The sequence below is a fragment of the Magallana gigas genome, chromosome 5, assembly GCF_963853765.1.
Source record: "Magallana gigas chromosome 5, xbMagGiga1.1, whole genome shotgun sequence".
Lineage (NCBI taxonomy): Eukaryota > Metazoa > Mollusca > Bivalvia > Ostreida > Ostreidae > Magallana > Magallana gigas.
Genome location: NC_088857.1, coordinates 265,508 through 292,770, shown reverse-complemented (window position 1 = coordinate 292,770; position 27,263 = coordinate 265,508). Strand labels below are relative to the sequence as shown.

The window sequence follows — 27,263 nt, the reverse complement described above, 5'->3', positions numbered from 1 at the left end:
AATTCTGGGTTAAAAAATTAAAAATAAAACGAAACCTTTTTCAAAATGGAGATACTCATGGATAATCAACATGAGATAATTATTAAACTGTGAAGCTAAATTTCATTCACAAGAACTACAATGCTACAATATATGATATTATAATATTATAAACTGTTAAAACCATGATCCTCAGAGCAATTCTGGGTCCCAAGAAGGTTTCAAAGTTTAACCTATAAATATAGAGGGAAGATGTTTAAAAAAATTTCTCACAAACAAAAATGCTACCATTCTAAGATTACTTTTCGATCCCGTTAAGATAGTGTAGTTTCTAAATTGTGAAAACAGTTACCCAACCCAATAAGCTGGCATCATAAAGGGTTTTAATGACAAAATAGAAGAATATAGAAAAAATCTTTTTAAGAACTACAATTATACAAGTTCTGAGATTTCTTTGTAAGTGAACTCAGCTTAAATTGTAAATTGTCAAAACAGTGACCCCGAAGCATTACTGAATACCCAAAAGGGGTTTAAAGTTTAACAAAGAAGCATAAAGGAAATATATGTCTAAAGAAAATTTCAAGAACTACAATGCTACATTGCTTTATTTGTGATATCATCATCCAAGCATCCTAAGATAGTGTAGATTATAAATTGTATAAACTAATACCCCCTCACTAATACTTTTGTCCCAGGCAGGGTTTACATTTAAGCATTGAATGCTTATTTTTGGAAGTCGTCAGTCCTATGACACACCAAGCGGTGCAGACAAATTGAATACTTCGCGTTAGCGCAGTATGATAATTTGTCTGCATCGCTTGGTGTGTCATAAAGGACTGACGACATCCAAATAAACCATTCAATGCTTATATTTATATTTTCATACTGATGTCTATTTGTATGAAATATTGTGTATCGCTGCTATAGATCCATTATTTGCGCTCTTTGTCAGGAAAATGAAACATATATGGAACAGCTATATTAACATGCTATTTAGTTAGCTTCTGCGACAAAAATATAGCGCCAGGATCTTTGTGGACAAAACCTTTTTTATTAAGGAGTAGATATATATCAATAATTGTTTTTCAAAAAAACATATAAAATTGGTTATGTAAGACTAAAAGTTTCATTTAATCTTACAAAAATAAATATACTCAAAACACGTGAAGACGTTTCTATCTGTGCTCATGGCGCATGAATTAGTAAAGTGTATTCATAGAAAATTGAACTTCGCAGATTTCCAATGCCAACATAAGGGGAAATATACACTGAATGTAAATATAGAAATATATTTTAAAATCTGTTCCTAAAGATGTTCAATATTAAATCAAGTAATATTACTATATAAGCATTTTAATATCTTCATAGACTCATAGTAAGGTCATAGTGAGCTTCTTTTACTATTGTTCATTATTAATGAATAGATCATTTTCCAATTTTGTTATCTTTGATAAGTTGAGACTATGAGACCAAGAATGATAAGGTTGGTAGTTTAATGCAATTCGATTCTTAGGATATAATGTTTTAAAAAGTTGACTTCTTTTGATATATTTTACAAATTGTCAAATCTTGCAGCAAATGAGAATTGTTATGAGTTTCATTTGTTTTTCAAATAAAGATACAAGAACAAGAACGCGGGTGAGTGATTAGGCCTATGGGTCTCTTGCTTTTATAAAGATAACAGAAGAAAAGTAAACCGTTTGTTATACTCAATATACATTAAGGGGGTGTATATGAGAATATTTATAAATAAAATACAAATTTGAAATAAGTAAGTATTATATAGTAGCCTTTTCCCCCGGGGGGAAAGCTACTATATAGTAGCTTTTCCCCCATAGTAGGGTTTCTCCCTCACGTTTTTGGTTCAGATTTTATAAAAAATATTTATGGAAATCTAGTAAGGATTAAAATAAATGTTTCTACACTCCAAGGTTGCATACATGTATATCTGCATTCATCTGTACAGGTTAAGTTTGGTTTTGCCGATTTATTATTTTTTAGACAATGCTGAATGTTGAACATGTGTGTAATGGAATTACACATAGAACTTAATTTAGGTAATTTATTGAAAAAGTTTTACAAGTTATACTCTTATATGCATAATTCTGTGTTCTGAAATTGTAATAAACGAGAGTGTTTTAAGAATTTCTTGATAAATTTATCAGACTGTTTGTCTGTTGAAAATTTCATCCAGGCTCTGTTTTAGAGAAATTCTGTTTCCGATTGTTCAGAGCCCGATTTTAAAAATCCTATTATAATAATTATAGTGCATATTCTTTAGGGTACAATGTCTCATAAACTAGAGAAGACCATATCACCATATTTTTATAGTGGCAGTGGTTTACCACTTGAAGATGAGTCTGAAAATTTCAGCTTTCAAAGTAGGGGCCCTTGATGTTTCAGGGCCCGATGATTAAAACCCCATTGTAACGATTGAATAGTGTTCTATAAGTGGGGACCCGAATCTCAAATTCTAGAGATGACCAATTAACCCTATTTTCACAGTGATAGTGGTATACCACCAGTAGATGACACCGAAAATTTAAGCCCCCATGCAGGGTAGGAGCCTTTGTTGTTTTCGAGCCCGATGTTTGAAATCCAATACATGTATAAAGAATATGTATTTTTTAGGGCCCCATATCTCAAAAACTATAGATGACCACAACATATTTTTACAGTTATTTAAAAGTAAAAACATCATTTAAAAATACACAATCACTCATATTTTTCTTTATCAAAATGATTGAAAATTACGTTTTATTCTGCTGCTTTTTTTTAAATTTACGAACAAAATTTTTTAAAAAGGTACGCGGGTAAAATTCATTAATCTTCAAAACATTTAATCAATTCATAAGATGACTAATTATATAATAAATAATTAGATAAATAAATCAATGAACTTTTATTCATAAACGGAGAAACCGAAAATCAAAAATAAATAACCAACCTAAGCGCATATACGACTTTTTTTTACTTGTTAGTTGATTAGAAGAACAAGCTTATATTTTTAAAAAGTCAGCTCACCACAATATATGTGTTGGTTGTTTTTTGCTTTTGTTTTGTTTTTTTAATTACCCTTGTTTAATTGTTCGAAGAAATAATATGGTACACAAGTAAATCTTTATTGCAAAAATATGAAACAAATAGTATTAATTTTTTAGGTAATTGAATCGTATATCTTGATTTATATAGCATCGTATTCAAAATTGTATGTTTATAAATCACGTTGCAAACTTAAAAGTGAAAAAATTAGCAAATAGTGAGTGACAATATAAACATAAAGTTAGTTCAGGCTCCATTTCACATTTTCCAAAGTAACCAGCAAAGATACCGACATTGTTCTGGTTGTGAAGACATTTCATTGTTTTTTTAAAATGTTTACATCATAATATCTCGTGTTTCGTAGAAATGTGCTTAAAATATGAATATGCGTAACGAAATGGTAAACACTAACTTTACACATGCTTTTAATACATAATTAGATATAATACCCCTTAACCATGAATTAGAACCCCATCAATCAAAGTAAAACTAAAACATTTCAGTTTCTCATCATATCATTGCATCCTGTCTCACGTTTGATATTTAGAAGAAGAAATATATAAAGAAAATTAAGATCGCCAATTCTAACGGTATTAATTTAAAATTGATAGGCTTTTGGACGAAGGGAGTAATACATTTCCACTTTTTTTCCATTCCTCTACAAAATTAAGTCAAAATTGGTCAGTTAGTTCCATGGGAGAGCTTATACATTGATGGTAATACATTGAAAAAATTAAATTTCCAAACCGGCGTATTTTCACTCGTGTTCATAACGTCGAAGTCAAAACTGTAGATAAGCATAGATTAGATGAAAAAGATTCGAGGTATTCCGAAATCCGTGTAAAAGGTGTTCCAAAAAGGGGTGATAACAGGTGAAATAAACGATGATGACACATGCATGTTATGAAGGCGCATGCCTTAGTTCATATTTGGGGTTGAAAAACCATGTATTTTATTCTATGTATTTAAAAATGCCATAATTATCTTTTTTTGTGAGAAAATAATATCATATCAATTATTGCAAATTATTGTCACGAATCGTCCGCAATAAACATGGCTGGAAAGTAAAAATGGGGGAAAATCCACTATATAATAGATTTTCCATGGGGGTAATCTGGCTATAAAAAGGGGGAAAGCCCACTATATAGTCAGCTTTCCGTGGGGGAAAACTGCTATATAGCCATTTTTCCGGGGAAAGATGGCTAGGGGGAAAAGGCACTATATAACACCGGCGTATCATAATTCATTTTTTTTAATTTTATGTATTTCATAAATTGCAATATGTTTTAGAATGTCAATTATTTTGAACAAAAAACAGTGAATATTTTGGAAATGAATTGATAGAGTATAATAATGTTCTAAAATTATGAATAAGAACGTTTTAGAGAGGTTTTTAGAAATCCTTCTAAAAGAATGTATCAAACAGTTACATTTTGAATAATGGATTTTCCAAATATCAACCAAAAATCTAAGAAAGTAAAATAGATACATGCATCAACGAATAAATATAAAGATGGTATTTTATTTCCCAGGTTTAAAGGAGATCAAGGGATACGTACATAAACTATTACTTACCGTCATCAAGGTCCTCTATTAGGGCAACGTTAGTAGGATGTCGTGACAGACCGCCACCTGTCATTTTCATACCTGGCTTGGACAGACACGCAATATAGTAATTAGACGGAAGCTTCGATCATGGGACTTTTGTTAGTCAAGGGATGGTTATTGTACATAATGGTATTACGTTTAAAGATGGCTGATATTAATTTGTTTAAATCGTATTAATATTGCACATAGTTCTACACGGTGATATGTTAAAATGGAAAATTTTATCTTAAAAAACATTAAAGTTGATGAACAATATGAGGTTAATGTTAAGATAAACCATTTTGGATAAAATGCTTAGAATTAATTAATATTTACGCAGAACAGCAACGCCATTAGTTATTTGATAATATGAATGATTTTATTGTAATTTTGTAAATTTTACAGTAGGAAATCCAGTAAATGGACACATTAATAGCGATAAGTGAATACTAAAACTAGCTTAAGAAATTTAAGTTTTATCAATTTCATATCAATAAACCAATCATTTTAAATTTGATAAATATAGTAAATTTTTTGTCAAATATCAATGAAGTGACCGTTTAACCAATATCTTGTACAGAAAAATAATTGTGTTAAAATTTGATTTTTGTTTTAAAAATGTACAAAAATATTCAACACATACAGTTTTCAGATCAGTGGAATCTATAACAAGGAAGCTAGGGAGAGGAGCATGAATATAACATATCATTACAGAGCAAAAAAGTCACCAAAATGTACCCAGTGTAAGTAATGAATGTTATTATTATACTTTCATGTTAAATACTGAAATCTGATTGGTTTAGACGCAGTTGATAATCCATTCTATTACCCTCAGCGTTAGCAACACACTTAGCAACGGGTAACACAACGAAGTGTTACATGCGCGTAAATGATGCGCGTACTGTTCGCCGTGGAATTCACGTCATTTTTGTATAAAAGCAGTAAAAAGTCTCTAAAATTAAGACATTCAGTATAATAAAATAAATAGTGCCTGTTTGGGAGGATAACAGTTGAAATTGACACCCCTCGAAAACCAGGCACTATTTATACATTGTTTCAGTGTTTATAATTAGTTGTTCATATGTGTTCGTTTCCATATCGTACGGTGTCCTGTCCATGTGTGAATATCCACGTGCGTTTGTTTATGTTTACATGGTGTGACGTGACGAACCAAATACCTGTTAGACCAGTTTACCTGTAGATGTTTTCTATTTTTCTAACCACATACTAACCTTTTCGCTAAAACCATTATTACCCGCTACACCCTGAAAGGGAACATACTTAGGACTTTCCACCTTTCAGGTGAAAGACCTCTTGTTTTCTTTATGTTTTTAATTCCTCTTCTTATTCCCTGAAAGGGAACATACTTAGGTCTTTCCACCTTTCAGGTGAAAGACCTCTTGTTTTCTTTATTTCTTCTTCTTCTTCTTCTTCTTCTTCTTCTTCTTCTTCTTCTTCTTCTTCTTCTTCTTCTTCTTCTATTTAGCTCGGGGTGGCTTTTTTATTATTAGAGTTATCTAAACAATTTAAACTTTATGTAATTGCTCATTAAAAGTTATGGTACTAATTGACCCTGTGTCAAAGAACTCCCAGAACTTATAGAGTTATTGCTCTTTGAGAAGGAAATGCTTGTTATCGCTACTCCTCTGAAACCATAAGAGATAGAGATTTGGAACTTTTACACTTAGAGGGTTCTTCAATCTATTCATACCAAAAGGATCTGAGGCCCCCTTGTAGTAGTTATTGCCCCTGAAAGTATTTAAATTTCCATAAAATCACTTCCAACTTTTTTATTATTTATTATAGAGACTTCGGATCACTTGGGATGGAAGCGTCTACCTTAGCCGAACAAAATGACATAAAGTTCAAAGGTCAAGGTCATTTGAGAAGCTGTTAATTATTGAGTTTTTATACCTCTTTTATTTAAGGTGGTAGAGGAAAACTTTTTATGGATGTAGTAGGACATCTTAAGACATTTTAAAATATAGCCCCTTGGCTCATACCTCTGAATAATTACAGAGTTATAGCCCCTATTGTACAAAATGCTTTTTATCGCTACTCCTCTGAAACCATAAGAGATAGAGATATTGAACTTTTACCATTGTCTTCAGTACACTTAGAGGGTTCTTCAATCTGTTCATACCGAAAGAATCTGAGGCCCCCTTCTAGCAATTATTGCCCCTGAAAGTATTTACATTTCTACAAAATCACTTCCAACTTTTTTACTATCTATCATAGAGAGTCGGACCACTTGGAATAGAAGCGTCTACTTTGGCCAAACAATATGACATAAAGGTGAAAGGTTAAGGTCATTTGGAAGTCTGTTAATTAATGAATTTTCATATCATTTGATATACAGAATTATAGTAAGGATTTCAATAGCTTGCTGGAATGCGCAATAAGGTATTCACTAGGGTCAGCCAGGTATCACATTAAGTCCTGTGGTTACTCAAGTGGAACTTGTTTTTACAGTCAACCCATTCATTTTGTTAAAGACAGCTAGCCTCTAGAACACTCTCTTCTATTGTTAGGTTTACTGTTTATATGATTGTGTAAAAAATATTCAATTGGCTCAGTTTTGTTCGTAGTACTTGGAGAAAAAATTCAGAAAAGTAATTCATTAAATGTTTACGATATATACTACATGGAATTTTTAAAGAAATGGCTTGAAAAAAATAAAATCTCTTTAAAAATCATTTATCATTTTATGGCTTTGTGGTTTTCCCATTTTATAGTTCAACATGTATTAAAGGTATGATAATTTTTGTAGACGTTATTGAGCAATCTAGCAATTCATTAAAAATCTTAAGGTGGAAAGACCTCTAATTGTTCGAGATCAATTAGCCTACTAGTGAAGTATATGATATCTACTCTATGTGATAAATACTCGGCAGTGCTTGGTAACTATAATTTTTTTAATGCATATATTCTGTTACAATGTGTGTTTATATATATATATATATATATATATATATATATATATATATATATATATATATATATATATATATATATATATATATATATATATATATATATAGAAAAATGTTTTCAGTAGACGATAACACAATAATCCATTTCTTTCAAATTTAATCCAGAGCGCTTTCGCCTGATCGGCTCTTCAGTGGATTTCACATTATAACAGAAATAACAAACGTTGACGTCGTTATTATGACGTCATAAAGTAGACAACGTCATGAACAGTGTAAACAATATTTGGAGATGGCGGCAAATATTTTTTACAAACACATGTAAACATAATAAAATATGTACAAATGATATTGTTTTAAAATAAGAGGTTATTGAAATGAAAGCTAAATAAAGTCAATGCAGAATAAATAATGGAATTATCGATTAAGTTTAGGTTTAAATTTTTTTATGAAATATTGTTCTTTTGCAAGTCGCAGCTGATCACTTTCCTCGCGGACTTTGTAAAATGGAAAAATTTCAAACCGGCCTCTCCCGCACATATCAAAATGTTCACTACACGGAGTGTTACGAACAGAAGGATCCCTTATCTGCTGCTTATGTACCCTCACACGGTCGGCTAGTTTGGTCCCTGTTTGGCCAATGTAATTTTCTCCGCATCCATTACAGGTCATGCAATAAATGATGTTTTTAGATTTGCAGTTCATATTAGAATTGACTTTGAAAACTGTACCGTTTTTAAATGAAATTGTTTGTCCTGTCTGAATATAGGCGCAAGTCCCACATCGAGAATCCTCGCATTTTGAAACCCGAAAAATTTCTTTAGTCGAAGTAAATTTGGCTCTTGTAAGAAGTTTTTTAAGGTTAGGGGGTTGTCGTCTGCTGTAGATAAGATTTTTTTCCCTTATAATATCCTTTAGAATTTTTGACTGATGTAAAATCGGTAAACAATGCCTCGTGGTATCGAAAATATTATGATTTCTAGGATTGTAGGTTACGACAAACGGGATCTCTGTGGAACTGTTTCCGGGTGTTTTCTCCCTGTTGAATTTTCGTAGTTCAGAAATAGGTACTTGTTTTGCATTTCGTATGGCTTCAGCCACAAGACCGTCGGGGTATTTTTGTCTACAAAGAAATGTTTTGAGTTCCTCCAATCTTTTGTTCCTTCTTTCTTCATTTGAAACTATTGTGCATATCCTTCTGGCCATATTAAATGGAATGTTGCGTTTCGTATGAGCAGGATGACATGAATTAAAAAGAAGGTACTGGTGACTGTCTGTTTTCTTGTAAAATAAATCGGTAGAAATATTGGTATTTTCCTTAATTATTAATACGTCCAAGAAGGGGAGCTCTTTCTCATTGGTTTCGATCGTGAATTGAATGTTTTCATGCAGATCATTGAGTAACTTGTGAAAATTTAATAAATCGTCGCGTGATCTGTTCCAAAAAATAAAACAGTCGTCCAGGTAACGCTTCCATTGATTTTTTATGTAATTTGCAAAATCATCTCCAAATATTTCATGGGTTTCAGCATACATTTTTTCCTCAAGAAAGCCTAATACCAAGGTTGCATATGTTGGTGCAACTTTAGTGCCCATTGCCGTTCCTTTGATTTGTAAATAGTATTCAAATACCGTGGAAAACAACACCACTTTAGTAAGCTTTGATGTCACTAGTCTCTATACGAACATTCCGCATAACTTAGGGCTAGAAGCAATTTCTTTCTGGATGGACAAGCAAGGTCACCAAATTGACCAAAGATTTCCAAAAGAGTTTATATTGGAAGGATTACAACTCATTCTTGAAAACAATCATTTCTTTTTTGACGATAAATACTATTTACAAATCAAAGGAACGGCAATGGGCACTAAAGTTGCACCAACATATGCAACCTTGGTATTAGGCTTTCTTGAGGAAAAAATGTATGCTGAAACCCATGAAATATTTGGAGATGATTTTGCAAATTACATAAAAAATCAATGGAAGCGTTACCTGGACGACTGTTTTATTTTTTGGAACAGATCACGCGACGATTTATTAAATTTTCACAAGTTACTCAATGATCTGCATGAAAACATTCAATTCACGATCGAAACCAATGAGAAAGAGCTCCCCTTCTTGGACGTATTAATAATTAAGGAAAATACCAATATTTCTACCGATTTATTTTACAAGAAAACAGACAGTCACCAGTACCTTCTTTTTAATTCATGTCATCCTGCTCATACGAAACGCAACATTCCATTTAATATGGCCAGAACGATATGCACAATAGTTTCAAATGAAGAAAGAAGGAACAAAAGATTGGAGGAACTCAAAACATTTCTTTGTAGACAAAAATACCCCGACGGTCTTGTGGCTGAAGCCATACGAAATGCAAAACAAGTACCTATTTCTGAACTACGAAAATTCAACAGGGAGAAAACACCCGGAAACAGTTCCACAGAGATCCCGTTTGTCGTAACCTACAATCCTAGAAATCATAATATTTTCGATACCACGAGGCATTGTTTACCGATTTTACATCAGTCAAAAATTCTAAAGGATATTATAAGGGAAAAAAATCTTATCTACAGCAGACGACAACCCCCTAACCTTAAAAAACTTCTTACAAGAGCCAAATTTACTTCGACTAAAGAAATTTTTCGGGTTTCAAAATGCGAGGATTCTCGATGTGGGACTTGCGCCTATATTCAGACAGGACAAACAATTTCATTTAAAAACGGTACAGTTTTCAAAGTCAATTCTAATATGAACTGCAAATCTAAAAACATCATTTATTGCATGACCTGTAATGGATGCAGAGAAAATTACATTGGCCAAACAGGGACCAAACTAGCCGACCGTGTGAGGGTACATAAGCAGCAGATAAGGGATCCTTCTGTTCGTAACACTCCGTGTAGTGAACATTTTGATATGTGCGGGAGAGGCCGGTTTGAAATTTTTCCATTTTACAAAGTCCGCGAGGAAAGTGATCAGCTGCGACTTGCAAAAGAACAATATTTCATAAAAAAATTTAAACCTAAACTTAATCGATAATTCCATTATTTATTCTGCATTGACTTTATTTAGCTTTCATTTCAATAACCTCTTATTTTAAAACAATATCATTTGTACATATTTTATTATGTTTACATGTGTTTGTAAAAAATATTTGCCGCCATCTCCAAATATTGTTTACACTGTTCATGACGTTGTCTACTTTATGACGTCATAATAACGACGTCAACGTTTGTTATTTCTGTTATAATTTGAAATCCACTGAAGAGCCGATTAGGCGAAAGCGCTCTGGATTAAATTTGAAAGAAATGGATTATTGTGTTATCGTCTACTGAAAACATTTTTCTATATCGTTACCTATACCAAGGACTTATTCGTTTTTATATATATATATATATATATATATATATATATATATATATATATATATATATATATATATATATATAAAGTTTAACTGTTAATGTTAGTAATATTTATAAATTTATTGTAGGTTTTTCGTATATTTATTATTTGAGAATATTAAAAGTATAGTCACCCTGTACGACTGTGTCAGTTATAATTTCTCTACCGACCTGGACTACAAAAAAATAAACACGGCTAATGTCTCCTTATTGTTCTCAGACAATCGAGTACAGTGGTCCGCTCTTTGAGAGTCTTGCATTGAAAATTGTGTACTTTCATTCGTCCGTCTTTCCGTTTGATTTTATTTGTCAAGATTACACAGGTTTTTTCTCCTCCTAGGCCTTGTTGTGCTCAATATTCATACAATAATGTACAGAAACATTGACTAAATTTTGGAATCAAAAGTCAATGTATAAAAAAATGTTTTAAAATCTTACAGTAGGATATTTTTTCCTTGGACTAAGACAGCGTTTTCCTGTAAACAATATTGTCCTCTTCAAAATTAGTCACTTCGAATTTTAAAACATAATTTTTTGAAGTGGAGTTTTTAGACAGGATTAGTCATTTCCAATTACATTTCATATTTTAAGAAGATGGGTGAATGCGGCGTGGAATATGCCATGAATAAGACGGAGAAGCTACTGTGAAAGTTAATTATCAACAAATTAAAAAAAAAATATTAAAAACAATTTCTAATTATCATAACATCGATTTGTAACCCTTAGATATGTTTGATATTTGCAATATATTGATTTAAACTGAAGTATAAGTATCAAAACCTCCAGATAGTGTTATTTTCTTAAACGTCAATGCCTTTTCTTTTGAAGAGTGGGTTTGTGCTCCATAATTTTGCCACAGACTAAAACATTTAACGAAAAACAAAACGAGTTCAGTCAACAAAATCGTGGAAGGATGGCCAATTGTATATTGAAAATACCATTTTGTATCCCAACAATTGAACGTTTTAAAAAAAAGGTCCGTCAAGTCGTGCCCAATTCGCATATACTCTGGTTTCATTAATATTCAAGGGTATCAATTTTCCTGGACAAAGTTAAAATCACAGTTTAAAGCATACGTAAATTCGTGGTTAATGACCCTATCAAGACACATTGTTAGAAGAAATTGCACCTTAAACAACATGTAATTTCATGAATGAACTTAACAAAATCCATGAAAATTAGTATTCAACGAATATTGATGAAACCACAATAGAATTTAAACCACGCACTTTGTTCTGGCTGAAATGGCTCAATGGTTTGAGTACCAGATATTACATACTCTTAAAGAACATGGCTTTTTGGGTGTTGGTTCGATACCACCAATAGTTATTGTCGACATATACATTGCATATGTAATGATAAATGTTTCTTAAAAATTTATATCTGTGTTAGATGAGTAATGAATCTACAGAAAATTGCCTATAATGTTGTTTTTTTAAGTTATCACAACAATTACTTCGAAAGCAGAGCATTTAATATTCCAGTTCCGATGAAGACAATAAATGACAACTAATCCTTTAAAGCTATTTATTGAACCTTCCTGGAAATTACAAAGAAGCAGTTACAGATGAATTTAAAGTTCATTGACGTTTTACAGTTTTCCAGGTCCCAGGATGTTGGCGGCAAATCCATATCCGTCATCGTGGCCGTGACCATAGATCATCAGACCGAACCTTGACCTGTCCTTGGTTTCCACTCGGTGCACCCCTTGGTTCACCATCACGGTCAGAACAACGTAGTCTAGTCCCTTGACGGTCACTGAAGCTTCCGATACGGTGTTTTTCGAACTGATGCTGTCGTTGTCTAACAGCAATGATGATTTGGAGCCTTTCTTCACCATAATTGCAAAATAATTCTTTTCAAATCCTTGAGGCACAGACACGTGGTACTGGTGGACATACTGATTGACCCCGGGAACCATGGTCATGTAAGGGTCGCCATTTTTTTGTCTGCGGGCAGCAAGACCAAAACTCAGGACTAGGACCTGCCGTTTGGAGTCCACCACAACCGCTTGTTTACCAGAGACGGTGATGTCGAAGTTGCCAAAAGTTCCGATAGTCTTTGTACTTGTGGACTTGTCTATGGTATAAGAGAAAGTGGTGGATCCAGTGTGGGCGGAGACCACTCTGACCATAGTGCCACTTCTCTCAAAATGTGGAGGAACGATATAAGTCGTGTCAAGACTGTCCATGGGGGGAATTTGTTCTACCAAATGACTACAGAAGCCAAAGCTGTTAAGTTTGTTACATCGATTTCCCGAGAATACAGCTACTGGTTTGGAGGAGATGATTAAGGTACCCGTTAGATCGCCGTTATGTGAGAGTTGGAATGTCTGGTATTTGTTCAGGGTCACAATGATTTTATCTCCATCCCGATTTTTTTTCCCTCCGTATTTGATATATTGCCCACTGTTAAGTTTCAGTGTAATCTTCACGCGTGTTTGATCTTGAACCGCTCCAAAAGCGAGCTGACTGTTATAATCCGAGTGCTGCTTGTTATGGGGTTCTGTAGAGGGTATCACGTACTTTAGCCCCAGTCTGTCTATGGGTAGAACCAGTGTGCTGTCTGACGTGTAGCCATCATGGTTCAGAGCAAACACTGACGTCACCTCTGACGTCTCTAGCATCACGGCTTTGTTTTCCACCACTGCATCATTCACGCGGACATTTTGGGATATACTGACGATCTTCTCAGAGTTTGAGTTCATCGATACCGTTTGGTCTATTTTGGACTTCAATGACTTTGCTAACGAGTCAGATGTTGTGATTTTCACGTCTGTTTTATTGAGCGAGGCAATGTATATTTGAGCATGGCGTGGTCGAGGACTGGTTTCTGTCGGATCTTCTATATTCTTCATGAAGAGTACGAGAAATCTTTTCCCTCTGCTTCCTGCAACATTAATTTATTTCAATTTAAATGTAAACACATTTTTTATTGTTGTAGTATGTAATATTTTCTTACAAAAACGATTTTTCTTGGAAACAATTTTATATTTCGACTTTCTCTATTTTCAAAATCAATTAATTTAATTATAAAACATATTACAAGTAAGATATGTAAGTTTATGAAATGATGCAATAATTATCCCCTTTTAAAATATATCAACGGACAAGCCTTTATCCTAATTCTTACGGTTACTTCAGTGTGACACACTTCTAAAATTTAACTGTATTTACGTTGCATTACAACTAAAACACTTAGTTGGTTGAGGGTTGGGGGAGTGTTTTATGATCCAAGCGACGCTGACTGATGTAGTGATAATTTGATGTCATCTATAGATAACACTCTGTTCACTGATGCAAAAGAAACTCACACTTGGTGCCTAAGCATTTCACAACTATCAGAGATTGTCCATTAAGTATTGAAATCTATTCTTTATGATTTCACCGAGAAAAAAAGACTACCAATCAAAATCAATCGGTCTTACATGATAAATATCATTCAAAATTAACAAGTGATGAGTGTTTTTTTTTAATTTACGCTCTAAGAACAGATAATAACTGCTCTATTTGAAAACAAAAGAGGGCATGTGGAGTATGGATCAAGATTTTTACAATGCTACAGGTTCTTTATACAAGCCACTAATATAAATACATTTTTTTATCTGAAGGTGCAAGAATATTTACAAAAACAGTAGAACTAACCTGTGCATTGTTTTCCGTTTCCAAAGAAACCAAAGTAGCAGTCACATTTATACTCTCCTCCTTGAGTCAGGTCAGTACATGTCGAGTACTGGCTGCAATCATCCGAACCTTCACTGCATGGTTTCACAGCTGCAAATATTGAGTTTTATTGACTTTTAATAAGCATATTAAATTTAAAAAATCTTAAGTGAACGTGACTACGAAGATTTCTCTATCTCAAGCACTGAATTAAGAGGATAAATCGAGAACTACGTACGTGTACATGTGTATCCGTCCCCTCGGTAACCGTCCTTACACCTACATTTATAGGAACCAATCGTATTGTCGCACATCGCGTGGGGTCGGTGACAATTGTGAGTGTTTCTCTTACATTCGTCGATGTCTGGAAAATAGCAAAACAATTTAAATTGAAAACAAATCTTTAAATATAATACATGGAAATATACATAACTGGTTTTTAATCTATTGAGTGATGTGCAAGTAGATCTAAAATAATGCATTTTTATGAAACAATTGCATTAAATCTTGTTCTGATGCTAAAATGAAAATACTAACCTATGCATACACGACCATCGTTTCTCTCCTCAAAGCCTGTCTTACAGCTACACGTGAAGCTTCCTATAGTGTTAGTACACTGTGCGTGGGGGCGATGACAATCGTGTGTGTTACGGACGCATTCGTTTATGTCTAAAATATGTACAGAAACAGTTTAAATGATGAAAACATAACATAAATAGCAATATAAATAATATATAAAAATAAATATTGTATATAAATATGCAATAAAACAAGTTACACATGAATTTGTTCTCCTCCTGTTTCGTCTTATTTTAATTCTCTTAACTACATATTATTGCTGTGCTAATACTACGTTTGCGAGGATAAACAATTCAACACTTTCATAATGATAATTAATGTGCACTTGATGCAATAAAGTTTAATATTTAATGGAGCAGGCTTATAACTGTCAAACTTGAGTTTATGAGCCTTTGTTTTGTTTGTTTTGGAAGTGTTTACCTTTACAGATGACTCCATTGCCTTCAAATCCAGGTTTCTTACAACAACATTTAAAACTTCCGTATGTGTTATTGCAGAGCCCGTAGTCCTTATGGCAGTTATGAGTTCTCCTTTTGCATTCATTGATATCTACAGGACAACATTTAAACCAAATATATTTGTTTTGTTTCAAATCAATTATTGCTATGGTATAGAGCATTACTCTAAAAAAAAATCATGAATTATCCTATATGCATGACATTATAAACTTGAATATATTTTACAGAATGTGTTCCATAACATAGCAAATACAATATCAAACACAATATGTGCGCTTACTTTTGATAATCTTGACAGTGTTCTACACAATATTGAAAATAATTACCTTTGCATACAACTCCACTTCCCTCAAATCCCACATTACATGTGCATTTAAAGGAGGCAATGGTGTTTGTACAAGTTGCCTGGCTATGGCAATTATGAGTGCCTCTCTCGCATTCGTTGATATCTAGAAAAGTTACAACATATGTAACATGCTGTATTTGCGATTTATCACAGTCGTTGAATTTGAAACCCATCGTGTCGAAATGTTAAAAAATCATTTATTGAAATAAATATTGTAAATAATGCATTTAGAAATTTTCTAAACTCAATACATGTACCTTTGCAGATGTGACCGTTTCCTTCATATCCAGTGTTACATTTACAGGTATATGATCCAATGGTGTTTGTGCAAGTTGAAGCACCTGGTCGTTTGTCACACGAGTGGGTCCCTCTCACGCATTCGTTTATATCTAGAATAAATAATAATTCATGAAAATAATTATAACCATGGCACAAATGAAAGGTCATGAAATGTAAATAAATTTTAAGCGAAAACAGAGAAATGAATAAAATATTCTGCTCCCATCTTAATAACCTATGTCATTTGATATCTTCCTGGAAAAGAACATGAATATCAAAATCATTATCTGTTTTTTAACATTGTTATCTTGAGTTTTAGAGCCATTTTTTACTTCAGATATTAAACTTCGCCAAACATTTTTTGGAGAACTCAAAACCAGAGTAAAGATAATTAATAAGGTTTTTTAAAAGTAAAAAACAATTGTCCCCAGACCATAACATTTTTCTTATTGTGGCTAAAACATTAAGTGAATTTAATGTTTTAATTTTACGTTTGTCTATGCATTCCGCTCATGCTTTCACGAGTTTAGAGAATTTGGTATTGCTTATTATGTTCATGCATGTTTATAATGTTTACAGGCTGAACACCTACCAACGCATCTGTTGTTTTTCATCTCAAATCCTTTGCTACAGCGACATTCGTAGGATCCCTTAGTGTTGAAGCAGTAGGACGAACCCCCACATGTGTGCGTTCCAAGTAAACATTCATCTTTGTCTAATTTAAGAAAACAACGTTATTTATTTCAGAGCTTTGATGATTAATATTTCTCTGGTTAATTTTAAATTTTTACAATGAAAAACGTATTCTGCAATGACTAATTGATTGAATTATTTCTTAGTTATGTAATGCACTCACGTCATTAACTTATCTCATAAATTTAATTTGTCCGGTTATCACCTGGGCTAACATTCATATCAATGCACATTTTATTTTTGCTGATTTAACATCATTTTTGGATTTGTTAATAAATATGTAATTGATAATCATTTACCTATGCATTGGTTGTTTTGGTATTTGTAGCCTTTGTAACAAGAACACCGAAAAGAGCCAATAGTGTTGGTACAAATTCCAGGAAGTCGAGGTTTTGGGCAGTTATCTGTCCCCATTGTGCATTCGTCAGTATCTTATGAAAATATTAAGAAAATGTTCACACAGCTTTTCAGTAAATTGTAACATAAGGTACTAAACAACTAGAAATATTTGCTATTTTATCCAGTTCTTTTTAGTAATATGGACGTAGAACAGTAAGTCATACCATTGCAAATTCTACCATTTCCTTCAAAGCCAAGCCTACACGAGCAGGTGTATGAACCCCAAGTGTTTGTGCATGAGGCGTGTGCAGAACATTCGTGAGTATTTCTGCGACATTCGTTGATATCTGAAAAACCACATCTCAGCAACTCAAAATGTTGAAAGAATAATATGTTGGACTTCAAATCAAGGATATACTTAAATCAAAGTACTGAAGAACTGACGGGAGTTTATTTTGTCTATGTTTATTTATATAAAAATCAATGATATGTCATTTTGCATGACAAGTACATGTAGTTTCTAATTTGAATTACGCACATTTTTATAATATGAATTTTTGGACTTTTTCGACAAGAATGTCGAGAAACCCCCATATGAATCATGTTAGATAATATTTAAAGATAAAATTAATTCAATCAAACTATGTATCAGTGATAGAAATATTTCTCGAAAATTGTATGGATCCAAGCAATATTGAACTCTAGTCTTGTTCAACCAAAAGCTCGGCTGACACCTTAAATCTCCGACAAGGATTTACGGAGACAGCCGAGCGTCGAGTTGAACGAGACTATATTGAACTCTGACATAGGAATACATATGACTACAAAAATTATTTAAATTATTCGTACCATTTAAAATCTGACTATTTTCAAAGTATTTACATGTATAAATAAGTTTTTTTGAAAAAAACAATGCTTTAGCATATATTACATCGAATTTACATCAATTTCATCAATTATTTTCAAGAACTAAATCTTGTTAGCGGTGATGATTTGTGCTGAGGTCCAAACACTGTTTCACTTTCGGTTTGTCTGAGTAACTGCATAGAAGAGTTGATTAAAATCAATTCCCAAAAATGAATATGCTCACCTCTACAATCGTTGCTCCACGGTTCGAAGCCGGTCTTACATAAGCAGGAGTATGATCCAATAGTGTTTTTGCAATAGGTGTAGGTTTTGTTGCAGTTATCGGTTCGCCTTTCACATTCGTTGATATCTGAAGATATATTCATTATGTCTGATGATGGATGTCAGAAATGCCATTCAACAACAGAATCATTTTTCGCTCAAAGATTTAGTAGTTTTAACTATATCATTTAATATTGATTATATCATTTAAAGCAAAATAAACAGATTAAACCGAATAACAAATGTAAACCTAGGCAAATTATTTTACAAAGCACATGACAAATAAAAAACAATCATTATATACAGAGCAAATTAACGTTTTATTTAAAGGAATTGTTTTTATGCTTAAGCCGTTGATATGTTGTTTATGAATTACCGTCACATTTCCCGGTCTCTTCGTTTCTTTCAAATACTGTTTTACATGAACATGTATAAGAGCCGATTGTGTTGGTGCAGAATTCACGTGCATCACAATTTGCTGTTCTCTTGTAGCATTCGTCAATATCTTAATGGAATGAAGTAAAAAACATAACATTGTACGTTTCTATATAAGAACTATCTTTCAAAATATCATTTTTCAAAAAAAGAAAAAAATACATCTTTTTCATTCTATATTTGGGAGTTGAAACTTTGTGCTAATAGTATATGCTTTATCATGTTGACACGACATTTATAAACATATTATCGTGGATCACATGAAGAATAGGTATGCAAATTATATATCAAAAATATCATAATATCAAACATCTAATTTGATCAGATACGTTTAATAACCATTGCGTAGGTATTATAATGTAGAAACGTCAATATGAACGATCATATACAATATACAATTGACCAAAGATATATGACAATAGCATTTCAAAGAGTTAGTCGAATATATCAAAAGTTTCACACCCAATAGTCGCACTTGAATCAAAAGATCTTTATGCAATAGTACCTTTACAGAGTACTCCAGAACCCTCGAACCCAGTATTGCAAGAACAGAGGAAAGATCCCTGCGTATTTGTGCAAGTGGCATATGAGTGGCAATTGTCGCTTTCCTCGTGGCATTCATTGATGTCTAAGAAGTAAATAGATGTTCATCATATTCATAATTATTTCTGTTTATTAGTATTTCATAAGTTTTCCAGACATAAATATTTATCGATTTTGTCAGTTGTATCGAAAACAAATCCATGGAAATACTAAATTAAATTACTATTACTAAAAACGAAAGAAGGAATGTTTTCTAGGTAATTTTAAATTGGATTTGGAATAAGTAATGAAGAGCAGCTCTCTAATATATATGAGATGACATTTATCAAAAATTATTTGCCAACGTTTCTCATCTTTTCTAATTATTCCAATTTGTTACTTTATCGTTTTCATAATAGAAAAAAGTTTTCATTGTATTCTAATAATGAATATAATCACCTTTTCTCAGAATTGTACAAGCAGTGTCAGGAAGGAGAACATGGCATTTGGATGTCTTTATACAATATACTTTCATAACATTTTACAATTTCATGTAAATAATATCTATTTTTCTGAACACCTACCCACACAACTTCTCCCGTCCTCAGTCAGTCTGTAACCGACGGGGCATGCGCATTCGTAAGATCCAAGTGTGTTAACACAAGATGCCTTTCCTCGACACAAATGTGAACCATCAATGCATTCGTTTCTATCTGTATATAAAACAAAAGAATGCTATTTATTTAGAGAATTATTGATCTTAAATTTATTGATTTAATTATGATTTCATAATTCTGTTAATAATTTTCTATAAAACTTATTTATTATCGTTAATTTTCATATCTGCGATTTTTATCGATGTTACTGTGGTGTGTATTTAGAATATTGATTATTGATATGTGGACACTATCATTGTAGGGGTCATTTCTATTTTAAGTGTGTATTCATGAGTTCCTTTTGTCGACACTGTAGTAGATACATTTAGAACTAAATGTTTAAAAAAGTACAGATGCTATAAAAATATTCAAACCCTCCATAGTTGTATATGCTTTATTAAAATATCAAACTTCTTACATCTAAATTGTACTTGTACCAATTTTGATATATGTTTTTATATGTATGTAAATGAATTATTGATCAATGTTTGTGGTTAGAGAATTAGAGTTTAGAGGTATGTTGCAATAAGTCATTCTATTGGTTACCTCTACAGTTGGGGAACCCATTGCCTTCCCATCCCTTGTTACAGGAACACTTGTAGCTGCCTACCACGTCCGTGCACGTCGCTCTGGTCGTGTTCCTGTCACAGCCATGTGAACCATCCCTACACTCATCTCTGTCTGTGAACCAAAGGTTTATGAACAACCATATTAATTGAATGTTATATACATATAAATATTGTACCATATACAAGAGGCAGTGTTTCAAGGTACACAACTAGAAACTCTCTTGATTATTCTGTTCCAAAATTTAGATTAGAACTATTTAATAAATCATTTATTCCTGATACTGTCAGAAGATGGAATGCCCTAAGTCTTAATACAAGGGAGGCAACCTCTATTAAAATATTCAAAAAATGTTTATACAATGATACGGTAAAGCCCCAGAAACATCTTTCATTTGGAAAAAGATTTTTAAACATAACACATACACGTTTGAGACACAACTGTATTTTAAATTCTGACTTATTCCGCTGTAACTTAATAGCCAGTCCAAACTGTTCGTGTGGCTTATCAGAAGATGCATACCATTTGTTTTTTGTCTGTAAGAAGTATACAAGAGCTCGGAATTCTCTAATGAATAAGCTATTGACATTAAGTTACGTACACATTATAGATGCACATTTATTATTATGGGGGGATGACTCGTTGACAAATATACAAAACACTGAAATTTTCAAGACAGTACAAATTTTTTTGAGTGAATGTGGTCGTTTTTCAAAAAATGTTTGAATTTATAAGGTGATATTATATATGCAGTAGATTGTTTATTCATGTATATTTATGTGTATTCAATATATTCAATATTTCAATATATTCAATGTATGGCAATATTTATAAAATTTCATTACTAGGAGAGGACTATCTAAGTTTTAGAACTTGTGTCTTATCCTTTTGATTTATTCAATAAAATATGTTCAATTCAATTCAATTGAATGTTTTCTTGGTTGAAGTTATTTGTAAAATGATAGAAGTTTTCTTTATCTTTGTTTTGAGTTTCTCTATGCTCATAAAATTTGGTTTAACAAGCCGGATTACAGTAGAATTATTCAGAATCCTTACTTCTGCAGTCTCTCCCCTTTTCAGCCGCGTAATCCTTGTAGCCAACCAAACACTCACAATCGTATGTTTCATCAGACTTTGCGAGACATCTAGCGTTCTCTGAACAGTCATGTGTTCCACGGGTACACGGATTTTTCCCTATCAAGAAAATTTTAGTCTAGTACATGTATGTGAAATATTTTATAAATGCGTTCTTTTACTATTGTTCAAGAAATCGACACTTTATAGATTTTTTTGAGAATACTTACAGAAACACCGAACTCCATCGCCTTCATAATCTTCATTACAGTGACATTTGAATGATCCAATAGTGTTTGTACAATTTCCTTTCCTTCTATCACAATTGTGGGTTCCCTCCTTACATTCATCAATATCTAGTCATATCAGATACGTTTTTCAGATACGTTTTAAAAATTTAAAAAGAATGTAAATCTTAATAAAATGCTTCATCCCTTATTTTCTTGGTTAAATGAGGATTAAGGTAATATGGTTACATTGACATTTTCTTTGTTATTTTTTTTGGTTCTTTCAAAGACTCTCTAAAAATTGTTTCCTAGCCGTACCTTCGCAATTCTTTCCGTCTTTTGGGTTGTTAACATCTCTATAACCCTCACTACAGTTGCATCTGTATGACCCAAACGTGTTAGTACAGCTGGCTATCCGTGTGACGCCATCAGACGCACGAGCACACTTGTCCGTTCCTCTGTCACATTCAGGTATGTCTAAAATTTGACCAGAGAGGTATTATATTTAATAAAGTAGTATCGTTTGATATCAACCATTGACATTAATCGCAAAGGTTTTTTTTTTAAAAGCATTGCGAATTAAGCCTGAATTTTACCACACCTTCACAAAAATAACCATTTCCAGTAAATCCCTGGTTACAAGTGCAATAATAGCTCCCAATGGTGTTGGTGCATGTCGCATATGTGTCACAGGCTTTGCCGGGTGGAAACGCCTTTGTCGTACACTCATTCACATCTACAATTTCAACAATTTTATCCCTTTTCAACAATTTATCACAAAAATACTACACTTTACACAATTATAATGCACTAACCAGGTTTGATAGATTTTTTTTCTACTTTTAAGACTGGTAAGCTTTTTTCGTTTGTTTTACAAGCCATAATGTTTCATATTATTAACAAAATGAAATCAAAATCAGTTATTTGTACGTTTAATTCATATCATACTCCATTAAATAATTTTTATTTTAATCGATTTTTTAAAAAGGAAATAAAACTTGATTTTTAACATTAAATGTCCATTTCTGAAGTTATAATGAAAGAAACATACATATATACAAAGTAGGTCGACTTAGTGTCTGTTCACAGACATACCTGTCTTACCTTAATTTGTTTTATGATTTCACACCTTTACAGTTCAACTGTTCTACCCACCTTCACACTCCTTGCCGTCCCCGCTGTACCCTTCCTTACAGGCACACTTCCAGAAGGGCGTCAGGTCGGTACAGTTGGCTCTTGTTTTGTGGCAGTCATGGGTGTTCTCTTTACATTCATTGATATCTAAACATAACAGAGTTAAAGCTACTTCACAGGGAGCATTGTTATATAGTGGGTATGATATACATGTTAAACAATTTTCAGGATGGTCGCAATACTGTATTAAAATGATTACTTATGCAGGTGAAGCCGTCCCCTCGGAACCCTTTGTTACATTTACAGACATAGCGCCCGTCCACGTAACCACCGATCGAGTTTTTACTGCATTTACACTCGTCGTCATCTACAAAACAAACAATAGCCTCATCATATAATACACGCTTCTGTTACATGTCGATATACCTTTTTGTTTTTTTACACATGGCAAAAGAAATAGTTTTTTATATATATTCACATAAAAATCATTATCATTTTCAAGAAACATCTTAATAAATGTCTCATTTGGTCTGTAACATGCATTCAAATTCAATGTTTAAACAGTTTAAGGGGAATTAAATTGAAAGTAAACATCATTTCTAGACGGAACTTTTCATAATGTTAAAATATGTCTTCAAATAGTTACTTTTAGAGAAGTAACAAGATGTATAAAAAAAAAAAAAAAAAGCCATTAAAAATACAAGATTTTACTCTTACCGCAGACTTTGCACTTTTCGCAGGTAAACTGGCACCCAATCTCCATCACCGCAGTCTTGTTTTCACAGATGTTGAAATGAGACTGCAGGTACTGGCAATATGGCGAGGTGTCGTAATTGCTCTGGACCAGGATATTTTTGGCTCCCGACTTACACATCCGCACTGCTGACTTTGGATCCAGATAGAGACCAAAGTTTTGAATGATGTTTCCGCAATCTTTCCTGTCCGTACAGAGGAGGCTACACGTCGGATCGCTCGCGTTAGATGATGCTGTTAATTGATATTTATTGAATTATGGTGAAAATACATTCCATGACATTGTATCTAATTATCAAACTCTTTTTCCTGTATTCTTGCTTTAAAAATTGTACAAATAATTTATAATAAAATGGCATTTTTAGCTCTGGAAACAAATAGCAAATTTACTTCTTACTAAAAAATCATGTTTCCGATATGTTTTCAGAGGTTGTTGTATTTTGATAAAGTAAGAAAAAGGATTTTTTGTAACGTCAAAAAAGCTCATTGACAAGGCCCATTTATATTTTTATGAAAAAATGTTTTTTCATGACTTTTTTATATTAATAATTCTAGGATACGATTAAATATGGACACATTTTTTACGGTAACTTTACTGATCCATTCCACGAAATATTGCTCACAGAAGCCTATAAGCGCTCAACTAAAGGAATTTTCTGTGGGGATTGTAGACATGATTAGCCATTAGGCAACAATACGACTTCATTATCAAATGATGTGTGTTTTCTTCAATGTTTGATAGATAAAACAAAATATACGTTTATATGAAAATTTAGTAGCTTTGATTGAGATATATGTCACAGTAGTTTACAGAATAACAAAATGATCACGTTCTGTTACTCTTGTTTTCTTTCCTTCCATTTCAAAACTGCATTTTATGACCAATTAATTTTTCTAATTATACATATTGAAGGACCAATAAACAGAACAGTGGGGTTTTTTTTCCTTTTGTTTTTGTTTTTGCTTTTTTTTAGTGTTAGTGTTGTTTATCTTATTTGTTTGGTTTTGGCCTTACCCCTTCCTATTCTTTCCAGTTCATTTCGCTTGTCCCTCTCGACACTAGACAAGTATGTCCTGAACGACTGGACCAGCGCTGCGCTTTCTGGCGTAAGTTGGCGCTCAGTAAAGGACTGAGAGTCAGTGCCAGAAACCCACACTAAAGCTAGGCCCATCAGCAAACTCCACATAGTGTTGTCAGCTAGTTTCATCACAGGAACTGTGATAGGGTTAAAAGGTGAATTTATGTGAAAAGAAATCATTTAATAAAACGGTGCAGTTCATTGCACAGTATTATTCACTTTGTAAACCGAAAAAAGTATACCTGGAATCAGTGAAAAAATAAAATTGGTATTTACTTTATCTATTGAATTAATTTGTACATTTTTGAAATAATTCTCAATATTAAATCTCACTCTTTGTGGTTTATTTTTTAAATATTTTTTAAAAAATTTGATTTAAGAGTTTTAAGAAAATATCATTCAATTAATTAATGCATTCACTTATAATTTATCAATCATGTGAATGGGGATTATTACTTGGGAGTAACGAGAAACAAACCAGTATAGAAGAAAAGCTAGTACATACCGCTACCAGGGTCCGCCAGTAGTGAGACGTCTGAAGCGGGTAAGGTCTCGTGACGGCTCGCCACCTGTCGTCCCCACACCGGGCCGGGTTACTCACGCGACACAGTCATTAACGCGGTCCTACGGGGAGGGGGGGGGTGTACCGTGATGAGTAGTGTATTCAGATCTCTCAAACACGGAGGCGGGCTACATCTGGCGGTACATGTATCGAGTTAGTTCCATGAAAAATAAAGATTAAATAATATTTCTGTATTTGTGACAACAGAAATGTCTTCTAGTTTCCTTAGATATTCACGCATAAGATTAAGTAATTTTGTGAAAAAATTATTTATTGTAGAAAAGGTATTAAGAAAATTTATATATCTTTAAAGATATTGTTACATACGTAGAGTATTTATATTTTGACGAAACATTCCTTTAAAGAAATTATCATTTAGATGGATTCGTTTGTACTATTTATTCTTACTAAACAATGAATTATTAGTAATCGTGAATAAATGATTTTATCGTCTATTTGTATTTTACTAGAAATGAATGAAATGAAAAATATAGGTCGCAACACAAAACAAAATTATTCCAGCAGAAACATGAGTAAGAATGGATGATTTGAATGTTGGGTAATCTATATAATTTGTCTTAAACAATTAGATGTGATTTATTGTACTTATTAGAAGATTACCGATAATCACTATATCGGGTAAATAAACTCTTATTAGATTGAAAACATGACAATAACAAACCGTGGGCAATAAAGAAATCAGAGTTATATACAATGTAACAGCTCTTTAAAATCCCCTGACCTTTCTTTTGTTTTATAAACTGTGTTATAATGAAGTCCTTGTTCAATGTGTAGAATTAATTGATCAACCCATGTAGACTATTACCTGCCTATGACTTTCTAAATGGCAAAGCGTTTTTTTATGAAGTTTTTTGTTGGTTGTCCTTGCTAAAGAAAAAGGATGTGGTGGATAAATAGAGTTTGTCTCAATGATTATTTATATTAAATTCAAAATCAATTATTTCAGGAACCGTTTCCGTGATTAATTCAATTTTTTATTCACTGAAGACCAGTTCACTGGTATTTGAGGTCCAAATATAATATAAGTATCCACAAATGTACACAAAAACAGTCAAGGATCACATGTACAGTAGAAGTAATAATGATTTTAAAAAAAGGTATAGTTTACAATACAGTAGGTTGTTAAAGTTGGTTTCTAGATGAACAGACTTTGAAAATTTTCTTAATAAATCTTGACAAGTTTTTTATTTTTTCTACTTTAAAAGTATTCATGAGCTCGTTAAATTTTATAATATTTGGGTTTTCATAATGTCTCTTGGACAAAAACATTTTTCTATCATTTACATAATGTGTGCATTCTAAAATATGAAATTCATCCCCAAAACTATTAGAGTCCCACCTTGTACATTTTTTTACATTTTTATAATAGTTTACCATCTGTCTGTTTCTATTGGGAATCGAAGGTTACACGTTCGTAATTTTGTAAACGTAAAATCAAAAAGTACTTTCTAAATTGAAATTTGTTTTAAAAATTCTATAATTTATACATTTTGGTGAATTATTTACTATACTTTTCCAATCTTGTATAAATTAATATTGTAATATTTCTTTGACTTAAGCCAGTTATAACTACATATTGTTTGATTTTCCCATATACATGTATAAGACAACCTACACGAGTTGAGTATATCATGTACACATTTAATCAATGGATGTATAAAAGATCAATTTTTGTAACATCTATGAAAATAACAATAGTTTACATTAGTGAGTTTAAAATCTTTGGCTGTCAAAACTTTTGCCCAATACATTATCATTTTACTTTTAAGAGAGAGAGTGACAATGGATACCTTCCTGTTTCTCCATATA

The 27,263-nt window shown here is 32.5% G+C and overlaps 1 protein-coding gene across 1 annotated transcript; it reads right to left on the bottom strand.

Moving 5' to 3' along the window:
- Positions 1-12,453: 12,453 nt before the first annotated feature.
- On the bottom strand, positions 12,454-25,535 carry LOC105321203 (fibrillin-1). The gene is made up of 24 exons (XM_034457089.2): positions 25,377-25,535; positions 24,808-25,008; positions 23,757-24,026; positions 23,299-23,406; positions 23,061-23,186; positions 22,507-22,641; positions 22,224-22,382; positions 21,909-22,034; positions 21,661-21,798; positions 20,584-20,718; positions 19,966-20,094; positions 19,365-19,487; positions 18,801-18,929; positions 18,387-18,512; positions 17,521-17,643; positions 17,257-17,388; positions 16,857-16,979; positions 16,243-16,374; positions 15,966-16,088; positions 15,602-15,730; positions 15,140-15,271; positions 14,841-14,966; positions 14,585-14,713; positions 12,454-13,829 (listed from the first exon to the last, which is right to left on the bottom strand). The coding sequence occupies exons 2-24, from the start codon at positions 24,998-25,000 to the stop codon at positions 12,532-12,534; spliced, it is 4,344 nt and encodes a 1,447-aa protein (XP_034312980.2). The 5' UTR covers positions 25,001-25,008; positions 25,377-25,535; the 3' UTR covers positions 12,454-12,531.
- Positions 25,536-27,263: the final 1,728 nt, after the last annotated feature.

Coding starts and splice junctions, on each gene's coding strand:
- LOC105321203 (XM_034457089.2), bottom strand. CDS start 25,000: ATGAAACTAGCTGACAACACTATGTGGAGTTTGCTGATGGGCCTAGCT. Junction 22,035..22,223: donor AGACGGAAAGAATTGCGAAG/GTACGGCTAGGA, acceptor TGATATGACTAG/ATATTGATGAATGTAAGGAG. Junction 15,731..15,965: donor AAGTGGAGTTGTATGCAAAG/GTAATTATTTTC, acceptor GTTGTCCTGTAG/ATATCAATGAATGCAAAAGG.